General features: G+C 37.7%; 1 protein-coding gene across 10 annotated transcripts in view; it reads left to right on the top strand.

The window, feature by feature from the left end:
- wdr19 (WD repeat domain 19) overlaps positions 1 to 18,807 on the top strand; it is a 184,735-nt gene that overhangs the window by 47,108 nt on the left and 118,820 nt on the right. For 7 of the 10 annotated variants that reach the window (XR_011353628.1, XR_011353629.1, XM_069924914.1 and 4 more), the window contains 8 exons: positions 1,789 to 1,904; positions 7,729 to 7,844; positions 9,356 to 9,436; positions 14,731 to 14,843; positions 15,488 to 15,661; positions 16,946 to 17,016; positions 17,389 to 17,561; positions 18,212 to 18,326. Coding sequence is in view for 8 of the 10 variants with exons in the window: in XM_069924914.1 (XP_069781015.1) it covers positions 1,789 to 1,904; positions 7,729 to 7,844; positions 9,356 to 9,436; positions 14,731 to 14,843; positions 15,488 to 15,661; positions 16,946 to 17,016; positions 17,389 to 17,561; positions 18,212 to 18,326 (959 nt within the window). In the remaining 2 variants the exon portion in view is untranslated. Of the gene's footprint in view, positions 1 to 1,037; positions 1,157 to 1,788; positions 1,905 to 7,728; positions 7,845 to 9,355; positions 9,437 to 14,730; positions 14,844 to 15,487; positions 15,662 to 16,945; positions 17,017 to 17,388; positions 17,562 to 18,211; positions 18,327 to 18,807 lie in introns of those variants that run through there. The other 3 variants (XM_069924917.1, XM_069924918.1, XM_069924912.1) reach the window with 3 other exon arrangements.

The raw sequence follows: 18,807 nt of genomic DNA, 5'->3' as shown, positions 1-18,807 counted from the left end.
TTACACGTGTGTGTAAATTTAAGAAAAGTTCTTTGGTTCACAGTTCAATCTCACTTTTCATTCTTCCAAGTTCTCTGGTTGCAGGCAATTTTTATACTGTGCATAGAATTTAACATGTATAAAGTTCACCAGGCTTTGGTGCTTAAAAAGTCAATGTTTACCACTCAGGAAGGTTCTTTGTAGGTTTGCAGAGAGAGATTTGTTGTTCCAGAATTTCCACAACTGAGGTACCACCATTAGTCGCCTCAATGTCTTGCTAATGAAACTTGAACCATCAGGGTTCTCCAGATAATAACCTCTTTCTTTAAGGCTACCACAGAGTTCCTTTCTTTTCCACTTATTCCAAGAGAAACATCCGACAGATAGCACTTCCAGCCATCCGCTACTCTGGAGCTTCTGTTTCAATTCCAACAAGATTCTCTTGCTTGCTTCACCTGTGACTTTCTCCATCTCAGATTCCAACTGCCAGCCAGTTGTCCTTCTCTTCTCACTTGCAAAAACCCCCTCCTTCTCCAGCAAACAGTAGGAGTCAGTCTTCTGCTCCCATCTGTGGTTTTTAGGTAAACAAGAACCCAGAAGTGACCTTTGAGTGAGCACTTTGCAGAAAGGTCAGAAGTCTTGTAAAAATGTTCAACACAGATGACCTGTCTCCAGTCCATTAATTTCTTGACATCATTTCAATTAGCACCTATATGTGAAATGTGCATAGGATTCTCCATAGTTTCTGTAAAGTCACTGAATATGAAGTCTTCAGTATTTCAAATAAGATCTGTTTTAAAATGTGTTTATCTATGTAAACTACTCTAATTTTACCAATTTATCTCCCAAATACACCTACAAATATTCTATCACATTTTCGACTTTCATCTTTGCTCTGACTTCTCTCTATGTGCATAAATTTGGGCATTCTGTAAAATAATTTCTAGAGTTTAATTAGAGAGCTTTTAAATAAATTTATTGTTAATTTTTAAATATATTTTCAGCTGTTTCCAAATGTCTGAAACAAAGAAAGTAACTTCATGCCTCATTCTGCTGTGCAGAATGCCTGATTGGGAAGGTGGTTGCTGAGATTTAGAGTAGTTATTGGAGAGCAGAAATGGCTCCATCATGACTTGGTCCATTGAAGATGACAGCTGGGAAGTGGAGATGAGGAACTGTAAGATTTTTAATTTAATTCAAAACATAGTATAGTTTACATATAATATCCAACTTAGGAAATGATGGCCAAAATACATAGAAACTTCTACATCATTAGTAATGTTGAAATAATATTTCAGTTTATTGTATCAATTGCAGGATGTTCTCTTTCAGAAGGAAAATTAACTAATTAGAATTTCAAAAGATAATTAATACTGTATAACTTCAATTTAGGCTTAAGAATAAATGAAGTTGAATTAGAATTGTTAATACTGTAATAGATTAGGAGCTACTTCATTTCAATTTATTTTATGTCTGTATGTTCTTTTGCAGGGTCTTGACCAGCAATATTTATGATCTCTTTGCTTCTGCAGTTGTTGTCTGACCCACAGCTCCAACGGATTTTTTTTGCTCTTTTACATATTATTTCTGTTAATTGCATTTTAAATTCTAAACAAAATCTTAGTGTTATATTTTGAAAGTAGACATTTGTTATTAGATCTGTCTAAGAACTGTCCAATTTAGTTTCTTCCACAGATTGCTATTGTGGACTCTGAAAATTTTTTCCATGCAAAGCAAAATATGCTTTGATTATCCACAATATGAAATCTTTGTCTGTTTATTATTCTTAGTTATGATGTATTTTTCCAGGGACCAGATGTCATTTCTGCTGTGGTCAAAAGCAGGATCACAGCTTGCTGTTGGAACAGCCAAAGGAAATCTGCTTGTCTATAACTTACAGACTTCCCGTAAAATCCCAGTCCTTGGTGAGTAAAATGTGAACTGTGTTTTATATTTATTTAAAAAATTATATACCCATGTCTTTTGAAATGTTTCAAAATTATATGGCTAGTTAAACTGAGGCTGGTTGTAACTGGTTTAATATCAAATTCTGTGGTAACTTTTTTATTTACACCCCTTCACTTAGCATTTCCTCATATATGAGATTTGATTATGACTGAAAGGATGATACAAACAAAATAAATTATGAAAGGAATAGATAAGCTCGATGTAATAAGGTTGTTTCCACTGGCAAGTGATACTAGAACTAGGAGAATCCTTTATTTGGCAAAGGTTGTGATGGAATATTTGGGAGATAAATTGGAAAATTAGAGTAGGATACATTTTAAAACAGATCTTATTTGAAATACTGAAGAATTCATATTCAGTGACTTTACAGAAACTATGGAGAATGCTATGCACATTTCACATGTAGGTGCTAATTGAAATTATGTCATGAAATGAATGGACTAGAGACAGGTTGTCTGCGTTGAACATTTTTACAAGACTACTGACCTTTCTGCAAAGTGCTCACTCAAAGGTCACTTCTGGGTTCTTGTTTACCTAAAAACCACAGATGGGAGCAGAAGACTGACTCCTACTGTTTGCTGGAGAAGGAGGGGGTTTTTGCAAGTGAGAAGAGAAGGACAACTGGCTGGCAGTTGGAATCTGAGATGGAGAAAGTCACAGGTGAAGCAAGCAAGAGAATCTTGTTGGAACTGAAACAGAAGCTCCAGAGTGGCGGATGGCTGGAAGTGCTATCTGTTGGATGTTTCTCTTGGAATAAGTGGAAAAGAAAGGAACTCTGTGGTAGCCTTAAAGAAAGAGGTTATTATCTGGAGAACCCTGATGGGTCAAGTTTTATCAGCAAGACATTGAGGTGATACCTCAGTTGCGGAAATTCTGGAACAACAAATCTCTCTCTGCAAACCTACAAAGAACCTTCCCGAGTGGTAAACATTGACCTTTCGAGCACCAAAGCCTGGTGAACTTTATACATGTTAAATTCTGTGCACAGTATAAGAATTGCCTGCAACCAGAGAACTTGGAAGAATGAGAAGTGAGATTGAACTGTGAACCAAAGAACTTTTCTTAAATTTACACACACATTACATACACGTGCACTTAGAATTAGAAGGGGGGTTAATTTGGGTTAGTTAAGTTAATAGAGATAAGTTGAAGTTTATTCTGTTTTCATGTTTAAAGATCATTAAAAACAACTTTTGCTTAAGTAACTACTTGTCTTGGTGAATGTCTATTGCTGCTGAGTTTTGTGGTCCTTAGGATTCGTAACAAGGTAAAAATGCGTAACAAATGTTTAGAGCTTGAGCCTTTCATCGAGGTATGGAAAAATGTCGATAGGCATTGAAGCAAAAGAGTAAGGGGGCAGGTGTGGTCGCAAGGGCAGGAGGTGATAGGTGGAGAAGGTGAAGACCCCTTAACTCTTCCTTCAGTATATCTACCTTGCCCCCCCGCCCCAGATGCAACAAACATCAAGTCCCTTATCCTCGCCTACCAACCAAACCAGACTCCACATCCAACACATTATCCTCTGAAATTTCTTGCATTTACAAAAGGATCCATCTTGCCAAACACATCTTCCCCTCTCCTCCCCTCTCTGCCTTCCGTGGGGTCTGCTCCCTTATGCACTCATCTCCACCCCCCCAACCCATTTCCAGCACCTTCCCCATGGACTGGGGCCCCAAACAGGCCTTTCAAGTGAAGCAGCAGGACTGATTTACTGCATCCGGTGCTCCCTTTGTGGCCTTCTTGACATTGGAAAGACAGAGGACCTTTGCTCTGCTGCAACAGTGACAGAGATCTCCCAGTAGCTAACTATTTCAGTTCTGTGTCACATTCCCATACTCACATGTCTATCCATGGCCTTATGTGCTATCCCACCAAGATCACCCGCAAATTGGAGGAACAACACCTAATTTTATGTCTGCACACTCTCTAACCAGATGGCATTTTTTTTTTCTGGTTTCTGCTAACCTGCTCTCCTCTTTCCCCCTCCCTCCTTCCTTTCTCCTTTCCAGTTCTTCTCCCTCCCTTCCCCTTCCTTTCACCTAACCATCCTCCCTCCCTTCTCCACCTATCACCTCCTGCCCTTATGACCATTCCTTCCTCCATATTCTTTTGCTCAGATGCCTGCCAACATTTTTCCATATCTTGATGAAGCCCAAAAAGTCAATCATGTATTTTTTCCTTTGCTATATAAAGGACACTGTTTGAGCTGCTGGGTTTCTCCAGCATTGTGTGTTTTTACTTCAACCACAGTGTCTCCAGATCTTTATGTTTTACTAGAACTAGGAGGCATCATCTCATGATTTGGGGGAGTAGATTTAAGACCAAAATGAAGACGAAATGTTTCTCCTAGAAAGTAATGACTGTGGAATTCTCTGCCCAATGAAATATAGAAAGAAAGATTTTTGAATAGTAGGGGAATTAAGTGTATTTACAACAGGAAGGTAAGTGGAGCTGAGTCTGGCCTTAAGGGCCTACTCCTGCTTCTATTCCTTTGTTCTCCTCAAGCTCTCCAGTGAATGAAGAATTGGTTTGCACAGAAATGGATTTCAAGCAAAGTTCTGAATTAAGAGGGGAAAAAGCAAAAATATTGTAGATGCTAGAAATCTGAAATATAAACTCTCAGAACACACAGCATTTGTGCAGAGAAAAACAGAGTTAACATTTCAGTTGATACGTTGCATCAACACAGAGTAGGACTGGAAGCATAAATAAAATCATCAAGTTTATTGTCATCTGAATACACAAGTACAATCTGACAAAACAGCATTCTCCGATCCATGGTGAAAAACATACAGACACACAATCAGACATTACACACATAATGATAAACAATACATATGCAGGACAAAGATTCACATATACAAATAAATAAATATTGTTTCATAAAATGAGAGTCTCAGATGGTTAGTGTTAGCAATTCCTTTGGTCATTCAGCATTCTCATTTCCTGTGGGAAGATGTTCCTCAGCCTGCTGGCTCTGATACTTCTGTATTTCTTTCCTGAAATATGCTGTATGTGGAGTGGCAGGGGTCCTCAATGATTTTGCATGCCATCCTCAGATGATGATCCCAGTAGATTACGTTGAGGGGGGGCGAAGAAAACTCCAGTGATCCACTTTGCCACTCTTATGATCCTGTGGATTGATCTCCGATCCATTTCTCTGCAGCAATCATACCACATTGTGATGCAGCTGGCTAAGTCACACTCAATAGAGCTCCTATAGAAGATTGACATGATGGAGGCTGGTAGCCTTGCCTGCTTCGGTCTTCTGAGGAAATGCAGTCACTGTTACACCTTCCTAACAAGTGAAAAGATGTGTGAATCGTTTGCAGGAGTAGGATGGAGAAGTACAGTGAACACTGAGCCATCTTTGGGCTTTTACACCAATAAACTCATCATAAGCTTCAAGAATGTAATCTTTTGGCAACATACATAGCAGCACCAAGGACACAACATTAATTTACCCAGTGATATCTGTCTCTGAGGACAATGTCAGAACATCCTTCAAGAAGGTGAACCCTTGCAAGGCATCAGTCACTGATGGCATACCTGCCAAGGTACTGAAAATGTGCCAACCAATTAGCTGGAGTGTTCATAAACATTTTCAATCCCTCAATAACCAACATGGTTATTGACAGAATCACAGACTGAAATGAGAAAGCATGCAGAAGGGATATAGAACAGCTAGTTGAGTGGTGTCACAACAACCTTGCACTCAACATTAGCAAAATTAAGGAGCTGATTGTTGTCTTCAGGTGGAGGAAATCAGGAGAACACAAAACAATTGTCATCGTGGGGTCAGCAGTGAAAAGTGTTAAGCACTTCAAATTCTTAGGTGTCATCATCTCTGAAGATCATTCACAAAGAAAGCTCGCCTATAGCTCTACTACATGAGGTTTTAGGAAATTTGTTATGGCACCAAAGACTCTTTCATATTTCCACCATGAAGAGCATCCTGACAGGTTGCATCTGGACTGGTGTGGAGGTGCCAATGCACAGGACAGGAAAAGACTGCAGAGAGTTGTGAACTCAACCAGCACCATCATGGGCATTTTTCACTCCATCAAGGACATCTACAAGAGGTGGTATCTTAAGCAGGCAGCCTCTGTTCTCAAGTACCCTCACCATCCAGGTCATGGAAGGAGGTACAGGAGCCTGAAGACAAACACCCAGCACACAAAAACAATTTCTTCCCCTCAGCCATCAGATTTCTTAATGGACAATGGACCACAGACACAACCTCACTTTCTCTTCTGCACTAATTTATTTTTTAATGTAATTTCTAGCAATATTTGCACATGTAATGCTGCCATAAAACAACATATTTCATGGTGTTCATGACAATAATTCTGAATCTGAAATTTGTACAATTGATGGAATGTTATTGAGAAGTATTGGGTTAAATATGGGAGAGTATGGATAGATGACTGGGGTACGTCAAGCAAATGAATGAACTGGGTCAACCAGATTCAGTATCAAGTTTCAAAGGCTGCAATATGATCAGATACTACTTATGTCATGTTAAAAAAACATATAATATTACATCCCTAAAAGTCAGAGAAAGAAAAGCAAAAAGGGAAATTGCCCCCACCCAGAGTCATTGTGTTGGTGGATTCACCAACATCATTCCCGCAGCTTTTGCAGCCACACAAGACTTCAGTTCAATTCAAACCATTGGCAAACTGAGCCCAAATCCAAACCTCTGACATGGTAAGTAAGCCTTCAGTGCCCAGGGCCCTTCAAGACCCTTCCTTGTCCTTAGCATCCTCTCAAATCCCGGTCATGAGGAGGTCTCCAAAAGCCCGCAGCCTGGTGTGAGTTATTTGACTTCAATTGCTAGTGGCTTGTGATGTGTGGATTCCTCATTTGCAAGTTGCCAACAGCTTGCTGCCTGTGTGTGTCCTTTAGCTGCAGAGACCCTCATTGGTCTGCTACCATGGTCACTGTCCTTAGGATTGTCGCCTCTGCTTCTCCTCAACAAGGAGGTATTCTTGCCATTACTTGTGCCCTATCCCAGTCTCCTGCTTGCTCCCCTGGAGTCTGCAACTCCTCATGGCTGCTGCCTATCACAGGTGCCACCATCTTGGGGCCCAGTCCTTGCAGTCACAGGATTTTATATAAAACACCATTGGCTCCTTTAACAGGATGTTTAAAGCCTGTATGGAGCCATCATCAGTAGGAACTAGTGGTAGGACCTCAGGGGTAGCACTTTGTCTCTGCTCCTCGCTCTCCCCTTGTCCGTACCAGCAACAGCGCTGCCATTGAACCAACTCCTGCAGCATTGCCATTTTTGTTTTGTGTCTTGCAAGACAATGAGCTGCAATTCCTCAAGATTACATTAGGAATTCTTGGAGCAATAAAGGAGGGTGGACTTCAAAATGAACCTAGATAGGGAATTAAAGGAACTAGTTACTGGAAGCTCAGAGTTGCCCCTACACACCTGTTCTGATAAGCAGAATTGTGGAAAATGTACGTGAATTGCTGCTTTCCTGTTTGAAGCCTGGAAGAGAAGAAATAAAAGAATAGTAAGTGTCATCTGTGATTGCATGGGAAAGTGCTGTGAGAAGAGGAGTGGTTGATGAAGGATACTTGACCTGAAGCATTGATTCTGAAGCTGCTTCATCTGCTAATAACATTTTCTGTATTTCGGTTTTAATACTATTGATTTCCCCTTTGTTTCCTTTGCACAGAGGTGTCAGCAACAGTTATGTTCCCTGCGCTTTTGTTCTAAAAATTTAAGATCCCTTGATCTAAACTACATTTTCTGATCCATTTCCGTAGGGAAACATACAAAACGTATCACTTGTGGTTGCTGGAGTTCCCAGAATCTGCTTGCGTTGGGTAGTGAAGACAAGGCAATAACTGTTAGCAATCAGGAGGGAGATACCATTAGACAGGTAATAGAGAGAACACATTATAGTATTGTTTTGTCAATTGAGGTTGTGTTAAAACTAGTGACCTTTTTCAAATAGGTTAATTTTAAAAGACTGCAGAATTTTTGAATGAAATTTATTTGTTGGGAATTTCTGAGATATAATTGAAGACTGAAAATTGCATGTATTACAGTGTGATAAATGTTCTGAATTTATCATAATCTACATTAGACTTAACTGAATTATTTTAATGAAAATACAGGAATCAGTCTAACTCAATCATTTCCATTTATTTATCCTCTTAAAGTTATAGATGCCTATGTCTCAAACCATAAAGTATTATTTTAACTATATCATCCTTGAAATTGTTAAAGAAACTGCTAAAGTGCCTGTGTCTGGACAGTGTGACTGGAGTCATCAATACCAGTTACAGGTTGGTGCAATACAAGTTCTTGTACCAGCTGTACCTCACACCACAAAAATTACAAAAAGCCAGAAATTTTGGAAATGTGCTTTAGGTATGGAGATTGGAACCTTTGTTCACTCCACCTGGGAGGACCTGGGGAACATCCTGAAAAAAATTACAAAAGTGGAATTTCCACAGGATCCCGAGTTGTACCTTCTGGGCGATATTGGGGACATGAATTTTAGACTGTCCAAATACCAAATTTAGTTGGCTACCTTGTCGGTAGCCAGGAAGTGTATAGCAGTTATGTGGAAATCCAAATGCCAATTAAATACCACACAATGGAATATGGAAATACAGAATTGCATTCCCTTGGAGAAAATCACATACAACCTAAGAAGGAAATATGGTACATTCGTTAGGGTGTGGCAACCTTATTTGAAATACATTGGTATGCAGATTTGACTACTCCCCCTTCAAAATATGGGTACTATAACAATCCGTCCCAGCAGGGAAATGAGTGGGATTAGAGAAGTAGGACATTTACCTTTTGTAATTTAGTCACCCTGTTTGTTTTTTCCCTAGGTTTCTGTAGGGGGTCATTGACCCCACCGATATTTGTGTAATTTATATAATCGTATTCTCAGCTGTATTAGGGTAGGGGGATGGGGAGGTGGGGTGGGGGGGGGATAATTACAGACTCTCTATATTATATGTGTTGAAAGGGATTGTATTGTTTGAATTTTTGAGTTTATGAAAATCAAAAATAAAATATTCAAAAAAAAGAAACCGCTGAAGTTATTTATACTCCTAGCCCCGAACGATATTACACAGACAAAAACCATCTTCACAGAAATTCATTATTGAAATGTGCAAAATCTTACAACAGAATCAGGGCTTCTTAGTCATTTTTGAATATTTTTGACAATGTACCTTTGCCCATGCAACCATCATCTCAAGTGAAATCCTAAACTGAAATGTTGCCTTTTACACCTTGTACATCAACATATTTGAAGATGAACTAATTATCTTGTTGTGGATTTTTTCCATATTGAATCCTGTTTTTATTTTCAGTTTTGCTCTGGATATATTCCATTGTGTTTATTCTGCATCACTTTTATTTCAACAGACCACAGTGAGAGCGGAACCAAGCGATATTCAGTTCTCAGTGATGAAAACTGATGAGCGTACTTCAATGGGAGAAAGCACGGTGTGTTTCTAGGAAAATCCAATGTTCATGCATTTTTTTCTTTATTAAATGAATTGACCACAAAGAAAAGTTGTGCCTTAGGAGTGTGCATTGAGACTGCACAGAGTTGTTTTACTTAGTGCTAAAATCTCCTGCACCATTGGTCCAATGCTGATTATGTGATGAGATTGGAATAATGATCTTCATTGTGTGCTATATTATCAGTTCAATGCCAAATGTTTGGCATGAGGTTGTCAATGTAAGAAAGTTGGGAGTTTGCAACCATTTTCTGAATGTTGTGACTGACCCATGCAGCTCCAAGAAGAGAGTAACATCTGGATAGTGTAGCCTAGTGTAGTTTTGTGGCAAAGATAGGCACACTATTGTATGAGTCTCATTATGATTCTACAATTATTTTCTTTTAAATTTTCCTTGATGCAAGATGCTATATCATAAGCCTCAAGCTAAAATTAATACAAGTGTTCCCACTGGGCAGGTCCATTAAGCAGGGTTGCCCACTGTATTGGCTAATGAACTGCTGGCAGAACCCATTCAGCAGGATCCAGATATAAAGGGGTTCAGAATGGGCCAGGAGGAGCATAAAATCAATTTATTTGCTGATGATGTGCTAGTATATTTGATGGATCCAGGGGTAGGGGGGGGGGGTGCAGTTGAGGGTGATTATTGGCCAGGCTGAGGACTACACTGGAGGATTATGGTAAGATTTCACGATGCAAGGTAAATCTGGACAAGCGTAAAATTATGCCCTTGACAAAGGGGGACTATTAACAATATCAACAAGGGAGCCAATTTAAATGGGAGCAAGAGGGAATCAAATATTTGTGGATTAAAGTAGATAAAGAGTTACTTAATTTATATAAGCACAATTATCTCCCTTTGCTCTGGAAGATTGAGGAGGATTTTGGTCGATGGAGAACCTGACTATAACTTTGCTGGACAGGGTTAATTGTGTTAAAATTAAAGTGATGCCAAGACTACAATATTTATTTCAGTCCTTGTCCATCCCATTGCCCCAGAGCTTCTTTAAAACACTCAGTGGCTGTGTCAGGAAGTGGAACAATAAGGTGGCTAAGGTCTCCATGGAAAAATTGATTTTGGATTACGAACTGGGATGTCTGTAATTACCAGACTTCAAAAAATTACCATTGGACGGCCCAGGTTTATGCTCCTCTCTATGAGGGAGTTGGTACCCTTTCCTAGGCACAAATTGGACTTCACATGGTAGGAGAAAAGATAGCAGGAGACTTAATATATAAGTGGGGCACTAAATTGATATCAAAGGAAACAGATAACTCCATATTAAAACATGTAATTCAGACATGGCAAAAAATAAATCAATGTGTCAGGCGAAAGGTGGGTAATCTCCTAAAATGCCCTTGTCCCAGAACAAATTAATACCTATTACCCTGGATAATAAGATCCTGGACACCTGGTGCCAGAAGGGATCAGGTGTATCAAGGATTGTTATGAACAGGGGCAACTCATGACATTTGAACAGCTGAGTAATAAGTATGATTTGTTGAATAAAACTTTCTTCTGCTATCTTCAGTTAAGATCTTTCTTGAGGGATAATTTGGGAATGTCTATGGCCTTTCCTGTGTTTAGTGACATGGAGATTCTAATTCGAAAGGAGAATACACACAGTTTATTTCTATGATGTATCTCCTATTCCAAAGTGAGGGCCCGAAGCTAGGCTTACATAAGACAAAGGAAAGGTGAAAGTTGGACTTGGGGACAACAATCTATGAGCAGAGCTGGTCAGACTTGTTGTCTGGACAGGATGACAGCAGTCATTAATGCCAGGTACAGGTTGGTACAATATAATTTCTTGCATCAGCTGTACCTCACACCACAAAAATTACATAAATCCAAACCAGAAATTTTGGAAATGTTCTTTAGGTGTAGTGTGGAGATTGGAACCTTTATCCATTCAAACTGGCTGTGTACAAAGGTGAAATTCTTCTGGGAGTACAGTGTACCTGGGGGGCATTCTGGAAAAAAATACAAAGGTGCATTTTCTTCAGGATTCACAATTGTACCTTCTGAATGTGTGTTTTAAACTGTCCAAGTACCAAATTCAGTTTGTGAAGGTCTCCTTGGCATTAGTCAGGAAATGTATAGCAGTCACGTGGAAGTCTGACTCCCAACTATTACACGATGGAATACAGAAATACAGAGTTCTATTCCCAGAGAAAATCACATACAATTTAAAGAGGAAATGTGACATATTCGTTAGGTTATGACAACCCTATCTGCAGCACATTGGCACGCAGATATAGTTATACCCCTTCTGAATAAAAGAAAGGCAATAATCCGTGCCAGTCGTGGAATGATTGATATAAATGAAGTGGGTCATGGCGCAGATGACAAGCTCTTGTATTTTGTTCCTTACCTTTTATTTCAAATTACTTTGGGTTTTTTCTTCAGTTCCTTTGACGGTCTATGATTTTGCTGATTTTTTTTTGTATTTGTTTAATCTGTAAAAACTTTGTGATATTAGGGTATGGGAGGTAGGGGGGGAGAGGGGTAGAGAAAAATGACTATATTTTATACTATTGCTGAGGGAGATTATATTGTTTGTTTAATTTGTGTGAGCCTTTGAAAATCAAAATAAAATATTAAAAAAGTTCCATCAGGAAAACAATTAATTTGATGCTATTTTTTTAAAAAATTCATATAGTTTCTTCATGCTAAAGAACATGCCCTGTTGAGGAAGAAGACAGAACTAATGTAATTTTTAACACATTTTTCACATTCCAAATTTTCCTTCTACCTTCCCAACCCCCAATAATTACTGAATCATGATTTTTGTTCTTCTGAAGAACTTTGTACTTCTGCTTATTTTCAAGGGTTTTAATAGTATGGGCTTGACTAATGTAAATTGTATCAACATGGAATGGCACAAACTCTTATCTCTAGACCTCTGCCACGATATTAATAGGAACAATAAAATTACTTCACTGTCTCAAAACCTGCTTTTATTTTAATTCAATTTATTGAGTAGTAGCAGTCAAGATCAGAATCTCACCCAGTATATTTCTCTATCTTTCCAACTCAGGAGTACTGAAAATATTGATAGATTCTTATTGTGATCTTGATTATGTTTTTATGATCATAATTTTCTCAAGCATTTTGGTATTCTGTTCCAAAACAATATTTTGAGTAATATGTTACAAGTTTCCTTCTCCACTCACCTCTCCTGCTCCCTTCTTGGGCAGTCCCTCAAAATTGTAGATAGTTTTCTTTCACTCCAATTTTTACGAGTTCTACAATTGCTGATGAAATAACTGGGAACCACAGACTCTTTCACAGGCGGGATGGATGCACGATTAGTTTGTGAGGGTTTCTATGTGTTCTAATACATTGACTTCAGTACCATCCTTAATGTTCTTTTTTGAGCTGTCATGGGCCAGAGGTTTTAGGGTGTGTTTCATTTCTCAAAGGATTTTGTAGAAACACTGATGGTAGTATTTATCCAGTGCTTTGTGCTGCCTGCTGTAGGTAATCCAATCTCAGAAACATAGAGTAAGACATAGATCATTGCTGTTCTGTAGTCTAATGACTTTTGTTTTATCAGAATTTATTGTCATGAGCATCTCACCAAATTTGTTGTTTTGCAGCAGCATTACAGTGCAAATATTTCTATAAACTACATTTCAAAATAAATAAAATAGTGCAAGAAAAAGAAAGAAACAAAGTAAGATAGTGTCTGTGGTTCATTGTTCATTCAGAAATCTGATGGCAGAGGGAAGAAACTGTCCTTGTGCTGCTGCTCGTTTTCCAGATGGTAGCAGAGTGAAGAGGGGTGGTGGGGATCCTTGAGGATAGACGCTGCTTTCTTCAGACACCTCGATGGAGTGAAGACTGGTACCCACGATGTCGCAGGCTGAGTTAACAACCCTCTGGAGCTTTTTCTTGACCTGAGCGTTGGTACCTCCATACCAGAGCAGAGTCAACTGCCTCAAAGACTATTGCGTAGTAGCACTGATGCCACCAGTCAGAATGCTCTCCATTTGAAAGTCTTTAAAGTGTCTTCAGTAACGTACCAAATCTCCTCCAACTCTTCACCAAGTATAGCCTTTGACAGGTTTTCTTCATTTCTTTCTGAAGTCCACAATCATCTTCTTGGATTTGCTAACGTTGAATGTAAGGTTATTGCTATGACACCCCTCAACTTGCTGATCTATATCCCTCCTGTATTCTTCCTCATTGCCATCTGATTCTGCTGACAACAGTGGTATCTTCGGCACATTTGGAGATAACATTTGAATTGTGCCTGGCCACACAGTTATGCATGTAGAATGAATAGAGCAATGGGCTAAGCGTGAATCTTTGAGGTTCGCCTGTGTTTATTGTTAGTGAGGGCACGAGAGGTTGTTTCCAATTAGTAATGACTGTGGTCTTCCAATGTCAAGAATCCAGTTGCTGAGGGGGGGGTGCAGAGGCCCAGGGTTTGGAGCTTGTTAACCAGCACTGAAGGACTAATGGTGTTGAAAGCTGAGCTGTAGTCTATGAAGAGCAGCCAGTGATATTGCGTCTGCTGTGGAGTTATTGTGACAATAGGCGAATTGTAGTGGGTCTAGTCCTTTACTTAGGTGCATGTTAATTCTGACCATGACCATGACAATTCTCTGAAAGCATTTCATTACAGTAGATGTGAGTGCTACCAGGCAATAGTCATGAGGCAGCTCACTCTGCTCTTCTTGGGCACTGTTTCTGAAGTATTCTCTTCAAATATCCCTTTCCTACAAGTGTTGGTAGATTGCTAACTAATTTTCAAATTAAATTCACAGAAATTGCCTTGTGTGTGGCCAGAAAATGTATAGCAGTAACATGGAAATCTGACTCCCATCTCCTCTTTGATAGATAGTCTTCAGAAATAAACAGCTACATTCCACTTGAAAAGGTCACATACAGCAGGGAATATAACACCTTCCTAAAAATCTGGCAGCCCTATTTACCTCACTGGCACCAGCATAGGGGTTATGATTGCTACTGACTAGCCAGCAGACCTCTGTAAAGATTTTAACATGGTAATACCATCGTGTCCCTGTGTTTTACTGTACACACTGATGATGGGATTTTCTGTTTCTCTTCATTTTTTTATCCCTATTAAATTGGACTAGTACAGAAAGGAGGGGAGTGGAGGGATGGGTTTTCTTGATGTTTTGTATTTTGTATAGTTGTTGATTGATGAATATAATTAAAATGATAAATAAAATATTATAAAAAAAGTACATTTGTAAAAAGTCATGTACTTAATTTGTCATCTTTCTGGTCTTTTTTTTTATCAGGTTAGTGTTATTTTGGGCAAGAAAACACTCTTTCTGTTTAACTTGACTGATCCTGATAATCCTATTGAAATGGAATTCCAACAACGCTATGGCAACATTATATCATACAAATGGTGAGTTTGTTAATCTACATGATGAGATTATAATTAAGTGAATAGAAATTAGAATGTACTTAAATAGTAAAGGAAGGAAGCAATGCATAATTAATCACTGTTGCATTGCCAAAGATTTGGTGGTATTATTTAAAGGCTACAGTGTTCTCTCTGCCCCAGCCAACCTGTGAACATAAAAGTTGCTGAATTAATTTAACTTATTTTCCATGTTAGTCTGATTATTAAGGCAATCTAAGTATCTTGTACTCCCTGCTGGCAATAAATACACAGTGAACTATTTTCTAAATTAATCACAAAATTACAGAGTTTTCCCTTTTCTCTCAAACCTTCAGCCACATTTGTTTAAAAATAGAAATTCAAGGTTGAGCACACAATTCATTCATTATATTTATATTTGTGAGGAATACAGGAGTAATCAAGGTGTCAATAGTTATAATTCAACCATTGCTATTATTATTTCAGTTAAGATTGAGGCCATGTTGTTTATATGTTGAAAAAACCTCTTAATACATTTGCTATAATATACAATAGAAGTGCAACATGCTTGCAAAATATTGATATGGTTTCAATTTATACTTATTTCATTTTTGTGTCAAATGGCTATTTTTTCCTTTTTGTCATACTGAAAATACCTTGTGTTTCAGGTATGGTGATGGATACATCATGATTGGTTTTTCTCAAGGTTACTTTGTAGTAATTTCAACACACATTCGTGAGATTGGCCAAGAACTATTCCAAGCCCGTAATCATAAAGATAGTTTGACAAGTATTGCCATCTCTCAATCCTTAAACAAAGCTGCTTCCTGTGGAGATGATTGGTATGTTGTTACACTTCAAGCTATTTATAGCAGATAATCTATCTATGACTACATTGATAATATTCAGAATGCTTTAACACTAAGGAAATATTAGTATTGATTCAGTTGTAAAATACAATTTTGATGTATATAAAATAGGAATTAATTCAAAAATAAATTCCAGATGACAAGCACAATTGTATTAAATCTGTAAAATATTAGAACCTACAACATGCTGAAACACCTGACAAGAAATGTATTAGCACAGCATACAAATAAGTAATGATTATCTGCCTGTCATTTAAAGATTCACTCATAACTCCACAAAAGGACTGTAATAAGTCTGAGATGAGAATGGGGTTTCTTCCAATTAATGAGGGGTTAAGTTCCTAAAGAGATCAATATTACAGAAAAATTAATTTAGCAGGTACAACAATCTACCTTTAACTTTTGATGGGATAAGTGTGGGGGGGGGGGGGGCTAATATGAATTGCCATTGAATGGTAAGAAATCAAAAGTTGTCATTCTCTTTATAATGATGAAACAAATCAAGAGAAACCTGTGCTTGTTTTGAGAAGTTTGTTTTCTTAGCTGCTACTTAGTCTAGTGTAATAAATGCAATAATCAAAAAGGTATTGAATTTGAAACCAATGCAGAATAGAAGCACATTTTAAATCTAAAGCAACCTGTACTTGTTTTGAGAAGCTGTAATGTACAAGGTTAAAACTTACAAATATTCATTTAGTGGCTTCATTGGAGGAGCACGAGGACTTTGTGCTTATTTTTTCATTCTAAATTGTTGCATGTTTAGTTCACAAACTTATTCACATTAATCCAATTAGAAAGACTAATAAATGCTACTGGCTTTCACAGACCTACATTCAAAAAGTAGTATCCAAATTAGTTCCCTACTTTTCACTCTAAATAAAACCCATTTTAATTGTGTATTAAATCACATTTACTGAAATTGAGATAGCATTCACGTGATCTGAAATGTGACCTCCATTCTGCATTGGTTTCAGATTCAATACATTTTTTGATTATTGAATTTATCACACTAGGCTAGATGGATGTTAGGAAATTAATTATATTTATCTGCTTATTATTTCTCTAAGGAACTACAAAAATTGGGTGAGCCTTGTATATAATTTGTTCAAACCCCTCTATAAATATTCCATGATCTGTACCATTGCTGTTAGAAAATATTTTGACTTGCTGCTTTAGTATTTTGTTTCTTCTGAGGAACCTTGTTTGTTTATTAGATCTCTCTTTTGATAAAGTAATCCTAATATATTTTCTCACCAGCATAAAGATCCACGATCTGTCAGAAATGGAAGAAATGTATGCAATTATAAATCTGGATGATGAAACCAAAGGTAATGATTGAAAAAAATGTTTGATAAACTTTACATGGTAATGGTATCAGCACTGGTTCCATTTTGGGATAATTTAGAGCACTTTGAGATTCTGATAGGGTCATATAAACGCAAGCTTTTTCTTTGCAGGTGAAAACTAATTCTCGTCATGATCAGAGAATCATACCTTTGTTGGACAGTTGTTCAATTGGACTAGAAGTGTATTCCTAATTTGGACCACCAGGAATGATTGGCAAGAGTAAGCGGATAGATGTGATTGATTGCCAGAGAGAGGAAGCGAGAAGCAGTAATAAAAAAAAATGCCAATAGAAGAGGTGCTAAGAAAGGACATAAGCTGATATTGTGTATAATATTTTAATATCAAACTTTCAGGTCTGGATCAACTATCTTGGACAGATGATGGACAGTTGCTTGCTGTATCTACTCAGCGTGGGACACTCCATGTTTTCCTGACAAAACTTCCAGTTCTTGGAGATGCTTGTGGCACCCGCATTGCTTTCTTGACCTCTCTGCTGGAAGTCACAGTAGCCAATCATGTTGAAGGAGTATGCATTTATAAAGATCATTCAAACTCTAGTTTTTAGATTAAAAAGTTATAAAACTATTTATTCTTTGCAAACTTTTATTATTTATAATATCAATATTACACCATTTTATGCTAATTGTTTTTTTAAACATTCTTGAACTAAAGAGGGTTTTGTTTAAAAAAAATTGTCAGGCTCATGAATTTATTACTGATTCAGGACTATTTATTTAGTGTTTGATTTAAAGTGTTGTCAGTTAAGTCATAATGTGTATCAATTTGTCTGATTAATAGAAATCTTAATTTTTTACCTGTTGCATTGGCTCAGACAATATTAATGGCAGTTGGTGGTTCTGCTTGGGAATGTTAGCTATCTAAGAGCATGTGTTATTTTCTGTGCGTATTGCAACATGAGCACATGAAGTGCATCTGAACATGTGCTTTGCCATTAGACTCCCCATCGACTCCAGGAGCATTCTGTAATGTATTAAGATGAGGGATGGGTATGCTTTTTATTCCTCCTGATGAATTATTTGTCTTATTGCAAAAGCAAAACTATTTGGCATATTTAATCTTTTGTGAATGAATGAACTTGGATCTAATTTCATTAAAGTATATGTTAATTATGATAAACCTGTCAGACTTACCATCTTGCATTCTGTGTTTCATTAGGAACCAGAAATCACAGTTTCTGTTGAAGTGGAGCCTAACTTTATCGCTGTAGGCCCTTATCATGTGGCTGTTGGAATGAATAATCGAGCTTGGTTTTACATCCTTGGGGAGAAACGTAGGTTAACATGAATGTCTTGTGGAAATAACAAAAAATGATAAAAAAATAAAAATAAATGCTTTGGATTTATTTAATACTATTTTACTACAAGGAAATGTGTAGTGGGAACTATGAAATGAAGTTTAAATTTGATTCTGATTAGTTCAAATATTAAGATTGTCTAATTAAATGCCCAAAACTTTTTAAATTGTTCCTTATTTCTGTCATTCCCATTTACTGAAAAACTATTATTAGTTGGTAAAGTTTGAGAAATAGAGGGGAGGGAAGGAAATGCCACTGAGCCCAAGGTCCTGCTCCTGCCTGGGAGGCTGCTCTCCTTAATGACATCAGGTCAAGAGATTCTTATGACCACTTATGGCTAGGAGACAGTGGCATGCAGTTTGAGAGGGAGAGTTGGAGAGAAAAGCCAATAGGGGAAGGTAAAGAAGAAATGGAAAGGTGGGGGGGGGGGGGAGTGAGTTACCTGAAACAAAGACAA

Source organism: Narcine bancroftii, chromosome 3 (assembly GCF_036971445.1).
Source record: "Narcine bancroftii isolate sNarBan1 chromosome 3, sNarBan1.hap1, whole genome shotgun sequence".
Taxonomy (NCBI): Eukaryota; Metazoa; Chordata; class Chondrichthyes; order Torpediniformes; family Narcinidae; genus Narcine; species Narcine bancroftii.
The sequence above is the reverse complement of the archived record's forward strand: the minus strand, read 5'-3'. Positions and strand labels throughout refer to the sequence as shown.